Here is a 14690-nt window from a genome sequence, read left to right as displayed (position 1 = left end):
GACACCATCCTCGACTTCAAATTCATTCTGGGCATCACCTTGGCCCCACGGCCCTACAAGATCTGTGCAGTGCCTCGATAGGGAGTGCGGCCACTGTTCTCAGAGGGAGAACTCTCAGCTTTAAATGGTATGCACTGACTGACCCCTCACCAGCTGCCATGGGCCATTGCAACAAGCGGCCTTACATGTTTTGTTTCTTTTATAGTAATTGCCAATTCTCTTCCTTTTACAGGCACATTTTACACACTGTATCAGCTGAAAAAGATTGGTCAGGGCACTTTTGGGCTTGCAGCCCAGCACTGTCAATGAATGAGGTACTCAGGACTTTCTTAATTCCATTCCTGATGGCCATGCATCACAGCTGTGGATCAGTAGTGGAAGGGAGCAGTACAAATAGTGACTGGAAACAGTTTCTACTTTGATCTTAGGAAAACTGTTAGAAGTACACTGATGCCCTGTGACATCTCCCTCTCTTGCACATTAATAAATCCCAATTGAAGCATTTTTGATGTGCAGCATTTTGCAAAGTGGTGACCAGCACAGCCTTTTCAGCACTGCCTGCAGTCTCCAGCCGTGCCAGCATTTGGGGCAGCAGGGGGTGGGATGTAGAGCCATGCTGAGCTTGCACAGCACCAGCTCTCCCTTAGCAGAAAGGAGGGCACAGGAACAGCACAGGCCATTTGTGCAGAGCTGATGAATATTCATGATCCGAGCTCTATGAGCAAACCAGCAGGAAAACCACCAAAGCTGGTGGCTGCGTTCTGCCACACCACTGCAATGAATGCAGTGACAGACACTCAGAGGATGACAGGTGCCATTTCTGACATCCGTTTATAGAGCATCTGCAGCTGGTGGTAAAGAAATTGCGGATCCTGTCTCCTAGAATAAGCTAAATTCTTTCTCCCCCACTGAATCTTTCCCCCAAACCTGAATCTTCTTCTCCACACCTTGTTAGGAGGCAGCAGGGAAGGTTGAGCTGACACTGCAAAGCTGCCTGGTAAAGAAGAGGCACACCATTTCTCCCATGGTTGCATACTGACCAAGCACAGTTCTGTAACACATAGCACAATTCCAGACAACAGTTTGGACAAAGATGATATTTCTGGCACTCGTGGCTCCTGTTTCACAGATCTGTAAGGGAGAGATGTGAGAAAGTTATCTAGGAAACAAACACATTGATACAATACAGGAACCTCGAGCAGGTTTCCTACTAGATGTATAATGAGGCCTTCCTGACCCTCTTCTCCCCACTCCCTGGCTGCCACGCAGCCACTACTGTGTCCTCCTGCACCCAGCAGCCTTTACTCCCTCCTCCCACGCTCAGGAAGGCAGCAGCAGCTCCCCTCGAGCTGAGGGGCTGAAAACATTCACAGCTGACAGCCTCTTTCCTTCCCTTCTCCCTGAAATAAACACCTGCATTTCTGTTCTTTGATGAGTTAAAATGCTTTCAGGTCCTGCTTCAGAAACGATGAAAACCAATTCTTCCAAATCTGGCCATTCACTACTCTCTCACTGGCTATTTCCACCAGCTCAAAGTCCCTTCCTTTTCCACAAGATAGTCCCCAGCTCCCCTCCTCATGGAGGATAAGAGACCAAGGTAATAAAAGTGTTTGCTTACATATCAGGCTGCTCAGGCCAAGGATTAGGATACAGACGAACTCTGATAAAAACAGGTCAGAAATGAGGACCTTGAAGGAAACTAGGCTCTTTCCTCCTGCTGATCTTCACTCTCAAGTCTTCTTTTCCAAATAATAATGAGCAGAGAACTGTCCTATTAGGTGTGGCTGAGGAGAGCATGCAGAGATCTGAACTTCTTTCAGTACCAATAAGCAATTATGTAAGTCATTCAAGAACTAATTTCTAGCAGCTTTTAACCTTTCCACTTCACCTGCCCAGTTCTCTGATGATTACTAGAGGCAACAAGGAAGCAGAACATAAAGCAGGAATGAACTGGGAAGGGCATCACACATCCAATTTGTTGCTGCAAGACAACGATATCCCGTAAGGTAATATTTGATACAGTGTGACTGGAACAGGACACAGTTATTTCATACGTTGCCTAGAAGAACAGATGCTTGCATTAGCTAGGTACCATTAAGGGCATAACTGAGAAAAAAGACACCAATGAATTCATTTTAAAAATCTTTATGTGAATATAAAAGAATCATTTCCAAAGAAATAAAACAAAAAGAAGTTTAAAAATTAGTGCAACTTTTCAAGTTCTATGCAATACAGTGTTTACATTTGTTTTCAACTGACAATGTAGACACTGATACAACATGAAATCTTACTTCTAGCTGGACTAGTGGAGGAAAAGGAAAAAAGCAAGGAAGCCTTAGGAAAATTATTTTACTAGACATTATCAACTCAAACAATTATTTTTGTTTTCTAATTTCTAGACTATGGCTACTTAAAACATTGGTATTGCTTATATTTTTTACTTTCAAGTAAGTGTATATTGTAGAAAATAGAATACCTATATATATATTTCATGAAGAAAAACTTAGGTGAAAAATTTATTTTTAGTGACCGTTTCTTAATCCATTACAATACAGCTGTTCTAAAAATCATCTTCTCAAAACTGCTGCCTGATCCACCTTGAGTAAAAGAACCTAATAGCCCTAAATTTCTATTATTGCTACAAAGCACTTCTCCTCCCTTGTGGTTATTTTCTTAGATCTTATATAAAAGAAAATTGTGAGTTAAATGATATGCCACTTATTTTTGCTTCTCGGGATTCATACTACCTGTTTTACCAGAAACCAACCAGAATTACCAACAGTGCTGATGAAATTCAGCAGTATTCCACAGTGTCACCTCAGATGAATCTGTTCCTAACTGTGAAATCTGGAAATGCACACTGCATCAAAGAGCGTTGGATCGATGTAGTTCTGCTGTTATGTGGCATGTGAAATGTAGCTACAACACAGCAGTTCTACTCATAGCTTTTGTTTCATGTTAATGATGTTAACAATACTTTTATTCCTCTTTGCACACCCAGATGAGGTGAAGTGAATACGACAGTATGGCTTAGATTCAAATAATTATTTCTGTGCATCACTTCCTCATTCACAGAGCATAACCCATAACAGCCAATGTTCTGCAGGTTCCCTAAATTCTAAAGAAACACTAAATAACATTGTATTTACCCATCTAAGTTTTAACAGTTTGGAAAAAAGCCAAGGAAGAAAATTTTCTCCAAATACCTGAACATTTTAAATGTTTGCATCCTCAATAGGTTTACTGGAAACCACTCCTACTCTGAAAAAGCCTTATTCCCATCTGTAATTGGGTATTTAAATTTTTCATTTCTGCTTAGAAGATAAGCTTCTAATTAAATAATAAGGAGGTTCTTGGTCATTTTTTGGTCCCAGGGTCCGCAGTTTTGAGAAGAATACAGAGATATTTGCTCCAAGGTTTTCACTATTCAGCACCTGACACGACTACTGACACAGCTCTACTACCGTGAGAAACACCGCATGTACCAAGCCTATTAACTAGATGAGTACTTGAAGGATGTCCAGAGTTTTCATGCTGTAAAGAACAAAAGCTAAGAGACTCATTCAACACCATCAACAACAGGTTCATATTTCACTAGAACACGCTGAAGTACCAGGCTTTAAGAAATGTAAGCATCCTGCTAGGGCTTACTCTCATGTTCTACTGCTCACCACCATCTCCCACACCACCACCAGATTAAACACACAATTGTATCTTAAGAATACAAAAAACAAAACCATTGCTGCCGCAGTCAAAGACTTCAAAACTCAAGAGGTAGTCAAAGAAGCACAGAGTCCTGAAGAACACAAACTGACAGACACAACTGTTCAAAAGCAGTTTGTTGGAATGTTCTTTGCTCATACAACCCGACCTTTCAGATGAATCTGGCTTTTAAATAATACCTTGTATAGATGTAAGTTTCAGAAGAGGAAATCTTTATGCAGTGCTTAGGTGTATAAGACTGTAAGCCATCAACACTATTAAGAAGCAATGCTCACTAAGTATTACAAATGAGGAGTTTCCTTTTCTCTGGCATTGCATACAATGCCCAAGAAGGCAGAAGGGAAGGAAGACTGGGAAGGGAAAAATCAAGGAACAAGCCCTGCTGAGGGGCATACAAAATGCAAGACTACTCAAAATTCATAATTCAAACCAAACTCAAAGCAGAAACTTCAATTCTGCAAAACAAAGCTGAACCCAGCTCTCAAATAAAAGATGGCCTTAGTGGTGAAGGTACTATATGTTTTCAGTGACAAGATTTATAATAGATTACAGACAGGTGCAGCAACCTCATTTGCACACTGTTAAGTGTATTCATTTAAAGGACTGCTATTACTGTCGTTTAACCAGCTACAACAAATTTGTTCTAGACAGTTTGCAAAAAAGGATGGACATAAATTTCTTAAAAATACAGTTCACAAAAATGGAACACTTTTTCAATAAAGGGACACACACATTTGGAGAAAGGTAGCAACTCCCCCCTCAAGTGTCAGATATCAATCCTGACTTTTCTCCCTCAGTCTTTGCTGCCAAGGATTAGCAAAGCAGCATTTCACTCACCTGCAGAGCACAGTTAGTTCAGAATAATTGCAGTGAAACTACATTTAAAAATGAAGAAAAATAATTTCTATTCCTAAGGTTGTATAAATAGCTGGAAATAAAGGTTTCTTCCTACACCATCTCCACCTGCAGCCTTGTCCCCTCATCCTCCCACGTCTCACAGATGCAGTGCACAGGTACTCCAGACTTTTAAAACACAGCCCAGACTTGAGTTAATACAATGGGTCTTTTTTTCTTTTTTTTTTTTTTCTAAAACAAAAGCTTATTTGGCTTTGGTGAATTCAACATCTTCAAGGTAGGATTTCCTTAGTGTATATAAGCACTAACTTGACCTTTACTTAAATAGACTGCATAATTGTGTCTCTGACTTGAGATGACAAAGCCTGTCTCCTGTCATACAGGTCAACTAGTAATACAATTTTAAAATTTTGTTTTTAAATAAAAGCAAATATTTTCTTGCTTCTAAAATTGTATTTTATATTATATTATAGAAGAAGTATTTTTAAAGCATGTTACCAATCTTTTAAACTTCATTTTAGAAGAGGCCAGCAAAAATGTCAAATATTGCCAGTTTCCTGAAGTATATTTTTGCATAACATCTTCCTATTACAAAAGTCAAGTCTCTAGTCCAAATAAATTGATTAGTTTTAAATATATAGTGCCAATTTTTATATTTACAATATATCTTCAAGGCAAATATAAATCTTAAGTTGTGCTTGTAAATACATACTGTAGTTATTAAATCTACTTCTATTGTGCTACCTTCTGGATACCACTGATCAAGTTAATCAAGCTAAGTTCTTGATAAATTCTGATGCTGAATTCACAGATGCCCACCACTGTAACATCATCTTTCACCAAATAGTTGAAGTGGAAGGTATAAAACATTTAAGGACACTTAAGCATGTAAGCTTCCCTCACTGTCTTTGTGGTTCAATCAGGTGTTGCACTTGGTACTTTAACAGGAAGATTCCTTCTAGTATTGGTGACATGGCGCTGTTGAGCTAGGAAGGAACGTCCTGGGCCATCCCTGCAGGCACCATCACTGCCAAGCAGTCTGGCTTCCATACCTAATTTCTGGAGTGTTAGGCTCTGCAAATGAGATAACACTTATTACACACAGCAAACAAAAGATTGGTCATCTTTCACACACATAGTTAATATTAATATTAATAAGTAATTGCTTTTACTATACTTCTAGGAGAACCTTGTAGTGCCATACAAGGTATGAACCAATGCAAAAGAAAATCAGATTCGTTCACCACAGAATATGTTAATTTTAGTTCATTGCAAAGTTGTTTCTTTATTAAGCATGCTATTTAACTTTGCTTTCATTGTTTGATTTTCCTTCCCAGCCTTCATGAAACTCTATACATTGTTTCAAATGAAAATGAACTTTCTCTAGTCCTTTTCACAGCAATCTAAGATCTAACACTGCAACACTGCTATAAGTATGGCTTTAACTTAATTTCACAAATGCCACGCTAAAGACTCTACAGATCTGAAGCAGGAGTCTGAAAGTCTTTGGAATCATGGCCTCTCTTTGCCTAGAGTTATGTGAGAAGTGGCTATTGAGCATTAAAGAATTTGGTTTGACAAATCCAGCTGGAAGCTTATGACAGCTTATGACTGTTAAGATGGCAGTCATGACCTATGACAAATTTTAAGTCTCCTGTTCCAAAGCCAAGCAGAAAAGATTAAGTATAATAATTTTACCAAATACTTGACTATTAAAGCATTTTCCCTTTATATTACTATTGGGAATGTTGATGCTTGGAATGTTGATTCCAAGTTACCTCAAGACTGGAAATTCTAGCTCATTTACTAACTAACTCATTAAACTTCGCATTCTTGCCTGCAGCCAGCATTAGAAAGTGCAAGAGAGCGATCTCACTTCAAACTCAGAGTCTCAGGCTCCTCTCCTTACCTTAGTTCAATGTTTCTAGGCATGAGGCCATGCTAACCTGCAAGTTGGATATTTCAGACAAGTAGCTAAATTACTGCCTTTCTGTCCTAAGCACCAGTTCACAGTGAATATCCAAAAAAAAAAAAAAAAAAAAAAAAAAGTAATGTTTCAGTGCCACACTTTGCAACATGCACTTTTAAGATTTCTAAAACATTAACAAATGATCTTTTGACCCACCTTGTTGTACCATGCAGTTACAATTAAATTCTCCTCATAATCACGTAACTTAGCAAGTTTGTATTCAGCCTGGAAAGAGAGATTGGAGAAGACACAAAAAGACACAAATAAGACACAGAAATTGTCTGCATAAATTTACTGCAGCTCAGTGAGAAAATAAGTTATGCAGAAGAAAACCTTAAGCATGCAAAATAACTAGAAGGTGTACAAATGTAAATAAAGTTGTTTCCTTAAACAACACAGAGATACCTGTGTATACCTGTGTACCTGAGACAGTGACTACCTCAAGAAGCAACTAACCTTTATATAGAAACTGCACTTCAACTTAGAAACTTATTTTCAAACTGGAAAAATAAAGCGTGAAAGTGTATTGCAAAGTCTAGAAATAGTCTGGAAGTCTTTTTGCACTTTAAAGTGAAAGAGACTTAAAGACAAGAACATAACTTGGCAGAATATTCTTGTCACATTACCGAATTTCTATTCTCTATGTACTTTTAATGACTAGTTTGTTCATATAAAAGAAATTTGAGGCTACAACATTTGTTAAGCCAGACCTCTAGGCCTACTAACTCATAGTGATGAATTCTGTATTTGTCAAGTAACTCTTCTAACTCATCCCATCAATATTGTTATGGAAATAAATGCAGCATTTCCCAGTTTCCCTTTGTCTTTGAACTGCTGCCAATGCTCCTTCCAGAGAAGCACAGGCAATGAAATTTTACTAAATTAGCATGTTTTACTCCTCAGTACAGTTTCAAGCACTCCAGTTGATGAAACCACTGATACCATGGGTCTAATAAAACTGTCACTGCCCTAACACCTAGTTAGCCACACAAACTGAATTTCATTACCACCGAAAAAGATCAGACTCTGCAGCTCTGTATAAGTTACTGTGTGGCAGCAAAATCCTTACTCTTGTGCTGTACTTCGTTAGCATATCTTAAAAGTTTTTAGAAATATTTCATATTTGTGTTTCAGATGTACAAGGAAAGACACTGCTAAAAATCTATAGGTTTAATAGTCTCTGCAGTTCCCAAATAAAAGGAGCATTAAAGGGTACTGGATCATGAGTAACTTCAGTGTCTAACATCCGAGACAGCAGAACACGCTAATTGAAGTTATTTTTAAGTATATATAGATTTTACCTCCAATGCTTCAATTTTTTTGTCTCTCTCTGTTATCTGCTTTCTAAGCAACATGATTTCAGCAGATGCTGGATTCAGCTTGGGATCCAAGGTTTTTATCACCTATAAAAGGCAAAACAAATGCATTACATATCAGCTTTGCACCTCGTTTGCTCACAGGAGAAATACAAAAACAGACCGAGTACAGGTTGGTCAAGGAGGATGAGAACCAAGCTTTTGTTTTCTTAATCCAGTAGGAAATAGGATATTAAAAGTTACTGAAGATGACTGATGCATCTCATTGTTCAGGCTGAACTATATATTCTCATACATTTCTGACTGGAATCAAGTAATCAAGGGCAGGAGAGGTTTGGGAACAGGACAAATCAACATAGTCAACAATTTGTGTATCTTCAGAAATATGCCACTCACATTTCTTGCTTTCTCAAGGTACATTTTATATCTTTCTTCCATTGCTTTCATGTCCTCGTCTTTTTTTCGTAAAGCTGCTTCCAGCTCCCCAATCTTCTGGGCTATTTGTGGAAACCACGAACAATGACAACCAAAACAAAGATAGACACGGTACTTAAGCCTCCTCCCTCCTCCTCCCCCCAAGTAACTTTTCAGCTGCTGTGCAGTTTCCTATCATAGGGTTCCATCTGACTCTGAATTCCCATTTATCATTCAACAAAAGTAACACCCCAACCAGCCTCAGCCTCTGTGTGCAAAACAAGTAAGCAAAAAAAACCAAACCACCAAAATCAAAAAAGCCCCAAGCAATTGTTTTTTCAATTGTTTCACATTTCAAATCTACACTCCAGAAGAAAGCCTTATCCAGACTGGTATCTCACAGTCCAGAGACTATGCAAACCATTTCAGAAGAAACAACATAGATCCACAGAGAGGAAAAAATAAACAGACGAAAAAAAACCAACTTACGGTTCTGACTAACATCAGGCTGTAGTTCTGCAAGAGCAGCCTCTTTCTTCTGTAACTCATCATGAACTTCACTCAATTTTTCCCTACAAATGAAAGAATTAAGCTTAATTCTACACATGATTTCATGCACAGTTCTAAGATACAGCAGTTGCAAGTTAATTGTAGGAAATGTTTAAGCAACAGCTTTAAACTCTGGTGATGCTTTTGAGTTTAAATATTAGTATGCATTTTTGCACAGCAATACAAACAGTAACTGAGATTCAATGCAAAAATTACCTAAAGGTAGAAGCAAGAAAGAAAATGAGCAACAAAAAAACCTCTCTAGCACCTCTTAAGCATAAACTCCATTTGCTGAAAGGGTGGATACATTTCAGAATACTTAAACGCATTCTGAGTTGTGCAAGGGTGACGTTTATAAGTGTTACAGAATCAGAACAATTCAGTTACTGCTGGTGAAGAAGAGGTGGTTAAGTGGATACCACTGAAAAAGATTCTCAAGACCAGAGCACAATATTTAAAACAGGACTCTGAAAAAGCCACAAGACATCGCTATGACGACTTGGGCAGTTTACACGCTACAAGAATCAAATTATTTGGCATAATTAAGTTACTGTGGGTGCATGTGTGTTACTTACATATGTGCTGCCAATTTCTGCTTCAGGTTGCTAGACTACAAAGGAAAGTTAAAATTCAGTTAATTTCAGCATTTCACAATGTGCAATATTAAAAACAAACCTACAAGCGATCCTTGAAAACTGATCACATCTAAAAAAGTTAAGCAAGCTTTAGAACCTCCATTTTTTACTTATTCCCATAACTGCATTCATATTTTTTGCACCAGATAGATACCAACTCCAGTATCTTTCTTTCTTTAAAGTTATCCTTCTCATCACAGCACCACTTAAGCATAAAACTAGAGACTTACTGAAGTGAAGTAAAAGGCAGAGGAGTTACAGCTTCTTAAATGGGGAAGGAAAAAAATAGAAAAAAAAAAGCATCTAGCTAGGATCCTACTTCCTTAGTATCAGTCAACACCAAACACACTGAAAAAGAAGAGGTACATCTAAACAGTATTTGATGCTGCACTGAAGGATTTTAAACAAGAACTGCTAAGCCATATTCATCAGGGTCAAGAAAGCTGAACTTTCACTTACTCCTTCTGTCTTAGAACCTTGCTCCTGTAAAGTCTTTTGCAGATCTTCAATCTGCTGTTGTAACTCTCCAATACGCTCCTTGTTTAGCCTTTAAAGTAGAAAAGCCAAGAAAAGACAGTTAATATCATCTAAACAGATCACAGTACAGTGAGTTTTTCTTCCTGCCTGGCTGATAATTTTGCAGAGGATTTACCCAGCAGGACATAAGCCACAAATAAACTCATTCCAAGTTATTTTAGTATGACTTGGGGTTCTGGTGAAACAAACATCTGGCAGCTCCATTAAAAATTTTATGATTGAACTGAAACCATTTTAAGGTTTAAGTGAACTTAAACCTTAACTGCTCCTAAGTTATCATGTCCTACAAAACTGCTTTCAGCATTTGTTAACTGACAAAAAAATTCAAACCATATCCCAGCATCATTTGCTTGCAGCGTTAGAAATCGAGTTAGAAAACCAAGAATCAGAGCTAAGAGTATTCTACAGACTACAGTCTCTTCACACCAATCCAGACTCAGAGCTGCTAAATTTTATGTCATATTTAAGATTTCCATCTAGCTTGTCGTTATCCCTTCCTGTTCATTTCACACTGGTGAAATTAAATGGGCAACTGGCTGCCAGCACAGTGCTATGCTACAGATGCCACTCTGAAGGACCAGAAACCATATCTTGCTGTATTTTAGATACTGTTTCACCCGTCACCTTTTTTCAGTTTCTAATTCATTTACTGTCCACTGCTTTTGCTCCAGCTGTTTCTGGAGCTCCGTAATACGTTCATTTTCTGATCCTTCCTGTTGCAGTAGAAGCATCTTATTTTCATGCTGAAGCTGAATAAACATTTCTCTGAAAAACAAAACAAAACAAAAAACAACACAAAAAAAACCTGAGAAGAAAAGAGTCACCACTGATAGCACTGATTAAGAAAAAAGAAGAGAAAAAGTTCCTGTTCAACTTAAGTTGAACACAAGTTCTGAAGAATATAGATAGGGTAATAATTCAATTTTGGATGGAAAGGTAACTTAAAATTCAGAAACACCACAAAGGCATTTTCTTGAGATGAGCAAAGTTGTAAATTATGTAACTCCAAACTCAAATTATTTGTGTCTTTATGCTTCACTCTGCCAGACTTTCAAAGTAACCAGAGCTAGCAACTAGCTGTTCTATTTTAGCTGCTGCATATTTTGTGTATTACATATAGAAAACTGTTATGTTTTTAAGAACGAATGCAAATCTTTCAGTGTGGGGAAATAATTACTAACAACTACATGAAGGGGTCTATGTAAACATGAGGGATGCAAATCAAGAAGTGGGTGAAAAGGCCCTGAATCTGAGCTTTCATGGAGACAATTAATGTTACGTCCCATCCACAAAAATCATAAAACAAACTCAACCTTTATGGCTTACCTATATTCCACTGGCAGAAGCTCAGCAGCAAGATTATCGTGACTTTTAATACGAGATGCATCTGAAATTGCAGAAGTTCAGTTTAGCAAACACACAAAAATCACTGATTATGAGAGAAAAGCCTCTGAAGATAAAGCAGTACCTGTTCGACTCAGATGATCCTGCTGCATCTGTGAGTACCGGAGCTCTTCGTTGGTCTCTTTTAATGCATCACACTGTACTATCAGTCTCTAAGCACACAAATTTGAGATGGAAGTAATTAATACTGCAATATTTTAAGCCCAAATAACATTAATAAGGGGCAGTACTAACATAAGGGGTAGTACTAACTTTTTTTTTTTATATTTTTGTTTTACAGAGATATGTGCACACAGACTCACTGAACACACTCATTTTCATTAGCTGCTCAAATAAGCAGCTCACACTTACCTCTTTTTCTTTGACCAAAGCTTCATGTTTTTCTTCAAGTCGTTTCATTTCAAATGCTAACTTATCAGCTCTTTTAGATTCTTCAGACAGCTTGTGATGAAGCTCCTGGACCTTTTTATTAAGAGATTACATTTAGCATACAAATACACACGCGACATTTAGAATTATGTGAGAACCTTCATCCTACCCTATGATCATAAGCATAAATTTTTCTCTTTAAAATTGATTTTTAATATAATGTTAAGAACATCATATGCAAGTGGTGATCTCAGTAGCAGCTAAACAGTTTCTCACAAGATTACAAGTTACCTCAGTTAAAGTAAAGGAGAAAAACCTCCAAATAATGGATAACCAACCAATCAAGGAGGAAGCTACAGTTAAGATTGTTAATATGCTTGTTTTCCTCTGTTTTTTAAAGGTGAAGAGCTCTAAGAGGTCTAAGGAGAGAATACAGGTTAAGTCCATGGCCTATTAATTTAATGTTGATGTTGTCATCCATAAGAGGTAACCACCATATTTGAATATTCAAGTCCATGATATTTTAGATTAAGCTACTTATTATTTTTTTTTTTTCCAGTGAAACAAAGATGTTTTCATTTAGGTAAAAGTATCTGAATGAAAAAAAATAACATCTTTATTATAGGTGCAGCCCTACCTGTCTTTTGTAGGTTTCTAATTGGGCACGGGCTGCATTGGCTTTCCTCAGTTCATCTTCCAAACTGACTGTATTGTGCATGTACATCATGTTAGTTTCCTGCAGAGATTTGACTTGTCTTCGGAAGTCATTCAGATCCTGCAGCTTTTTACGATACACTTCAACAGTTGACTCCAGCTTACTTGCTTTGTCTGCCGTAGCTCTTAAAGGATAAACAGGAATTAGAAGACAGACTGTTCTTTCAAAGATTAAATAAATCACATTCTTCTTACATGCACGTTCAAGCTATTTCCAAAGGAAGGTTCAACATACTTCAGAGCAGAGTTAAATCTTGCAGCTCTGTTTTTAACTGCAAACTTGCTCTTATGTGCAAAGATTGTTTATAAAGAGTGAAATCACCACAGGGCTCACATTGGACTAAGTCAATCGTGCCAGAAGTATGAGCAGACATTAGTGTATCAAATATCTCTATGGAATCCTGCAGAGTGTAACTTAAATACACAACATCCTGTGCTGCATAGTTACCTCAAAGTTCTGGTAAGTGGAAAAGACAAAAATGCAGATATCCTCACTAGAGGGATACTGTGAGAAAAACCATTAGCAGATATGATCAAGGATTGCCAGCTGACCATTAACAAAATTTAATATCTGTCTCATATCATTAGAAGCTAGTGCAAGGAAGTTACACGAGAAAATCTATTATTAAGATGTTATTATTTCTGATGTTATTTAAGAACCACTATAATATAAACACCTGAAATCATTTTTTTCCATGTTTTATTCATATTATGGCCATCAATCCTGGCATGAAAAAAAACTAAGCATGGACTTTTTCCTGTGGTGACGTGGCATTCCCCAGCTTTCCCTTCTCTTTGTTGTAATACAAATGCTGCAAGAGAGACTTGAGATAACACTTGAGGATAAGTACCAAACCATGGGGGAAGGCTGATAGATTGTTTTGTGATGGTGCTGCCCTGCTGTTACTCTTTCTCCTGGTAACTTCTTTCTGCATCAGTATGTTAAGAGGAGTTGCCGGCCCATTCAAATGTCTGATGTAACATGGCAACGAAGCAAGTAGGGACCAGTGGCTGGACCAGAATCCAGAGGTGACTGCTGCTTCATCTGCTTCAACACTGCTGGATGTGGAGGGCTGGGAAATACTAAGGGTACCCCCAACATTTATATGCTTGCATGTGTAAGCCAGATAAGTGGTGTTTATTGTAGGCCTTTATGACATTACAGTTGATGTAGTGGTTGAACCTGATTATCTTGAAGGTTCTTCCAACCTAAATGCTTCTATGATTTTCTGTTTTATAAATAGTGGTATCAAGTAGCAAACCTAAATCTAACCTAGAATTCAGATACCAAAAGTTATGTCAAAGTTCTAGCTGCACATGTGCTTTCCTACATCAGAAAAGTCAGGCTCTTGCCAACACGAATGTCCCCTGTTAGTAAAATACATGTATGCATCCCTACAAAAATATCTTCATTCTTCCAGAGCCTAAGTTTCCTTTCATCCCACATGAACAGCAATTTCTGTATTTATTTAATCCTTCTTTACAGAAGAACTTTAAGTTGCTGTTCTTATACAAACAAGAGAAGCTCTGCATGTAATTGCTCTTCATTTCAGCTTTAATTAAGAGCCCTTTTCCAACATGCCCTTTGTATCTTGTTTAGGCAAGAGTTATCCACAGATAGAAAAATTCTTAAGAATTACAAAGCTTTGAGGTTAGTCATTAAATCCTACTAATGTGGAGCAGAATTATATACCTAAGAATGTCATTTTCATCTTTCAAGGCTCTAGATTCTTCAGCCAAGGAGGTTAGTTCGTTGTTTCTATGTTGTAGTTCAATCAATTGTTTTTCTAGATCTTCACAATGGACACGATAATCATCTTTGGCAGCTTCAAGCCTACCACAACAAAAACAGGAAGCCTGTTAAGAATATATTCATCACACATTTGGCTTATAATGTTCCACTTAGTACTAGAACTAATAAAATAGATTTTTAAAAAGGAAACCTATTGATTTAAGAAGCCAAAAAATGGTACAGTAAGTACAAAGCATTTTAATGCCTATTTTTTAACCCACAATGGATTATATTACATATTGTGGGTTATATTTATTATTATTCCAGGGAATCATATGAAAAATGAAAATGCTTTTTTTTTTTTTTTTTTTTTTTTTTTTTTTTAAAAATATTTTAAAAAAAAAATTATGAAATTGGCGAGAAAAAAAAAATAAAAAAAAAAAAAAAAAATTGTTTTTATTATTAAGGTTTTG

General features: G+C 37.3%; 2 protein-coding genes across 3 annotated transcripts in view; one reads left to right on the top strand and one right to left on the bottom strand.

Annotated features, from left to right (window-relative positions):
- LOC122181084 (cytochrome P450 2J2) overlaps positions 1–502 on the top strand; it is an 11161-nt gene extending 10659 nt beyond the window's left edge. The window contains exons 10-11 of the mRNA XM_042873300.1: positions 1–127; positions 233–502. The exon at positions 1–127 is cut by the window's left edge and continues 16 nt beyond it. Of these exons, the coding sequence (XP_042729234.1) occupies positions 1–81 (81 nt within the window). The 3' untranslated portion in view covers positions 82–127; positions 233–502. The remainder of the gene's footprint in view (positions 128–232) is intronic.
- Positions 503–2129: 1627 nt separating this feature from the next.
- HOOK1 (hook microtubule tethering protein 1) overlaps positions 2130–14690 on the bottom strand; it is a 27068-nt gene continuing 14507 nt past the window's right edge. For both annotated transcript variants that reach the window (XM_042873298.1, XM_042873299.1), the window contains 13 exons: positions 14179–14319; positions 12409–12610; positions 11754–11864; positions 11467–11554; positions 11325–11385; positions 10623–10763; positions 9921–10008; positions 9402–9436; positions 8767–8849; positions 8260–8360; positions 7849–7950; positions 6704–6772; positions 2130–5652 (listed from right to left, as the gene is read on the bottom strand). In XM_042873298.1, the coding sequence (XP_042729232.1) occupies positions 5494–5652; positions 6704–6772; positions 7849–7950; positions 8260–8360; positions 8767–8849; positions 9402–9436; positions 9921–10008; positions 10623–10763; positions 11325–11385; positions 11467–11554; positions 11754–11864; positions 12409–12610; positions 14179–14319 (1381 nt within the window). In that variant the 3' untranslated portion in view covers positions 2130–5493. The remainder of the gene's footprint in view (positions 5653–6703; positions 6773–7848; positions 7951–8259; positions 8361–8766; positions 8850–9401; positions 9437–9920; positions 10009–10622; positions 10764–11324; positions 11386–11466; positions 11555–11753; positions 11865–12408; positions 12611–14178; positions 14320–14690) is intronic.

The sequence above is a fragment of the Lagopus leucura genome, unplaced genomic scaffold, assembly GCF_019238085.1.
Source record: "Lagopus leucura isolate 7727_CA_CO unplaced genomic scaffold, USGS_WTPT01 Super-Scaffold_100009, whole genome shotgun sequence".
NCBI lineage: Eukaryota > Metazoa > Chordata > Aves > Galliformes > Phasianidae > Lagopus > Lagopus leucura.
Note: the sequence above shows the minus strand (reverse complement) of the source record. Positions and strands in the feature narration are given on the sequence as shown.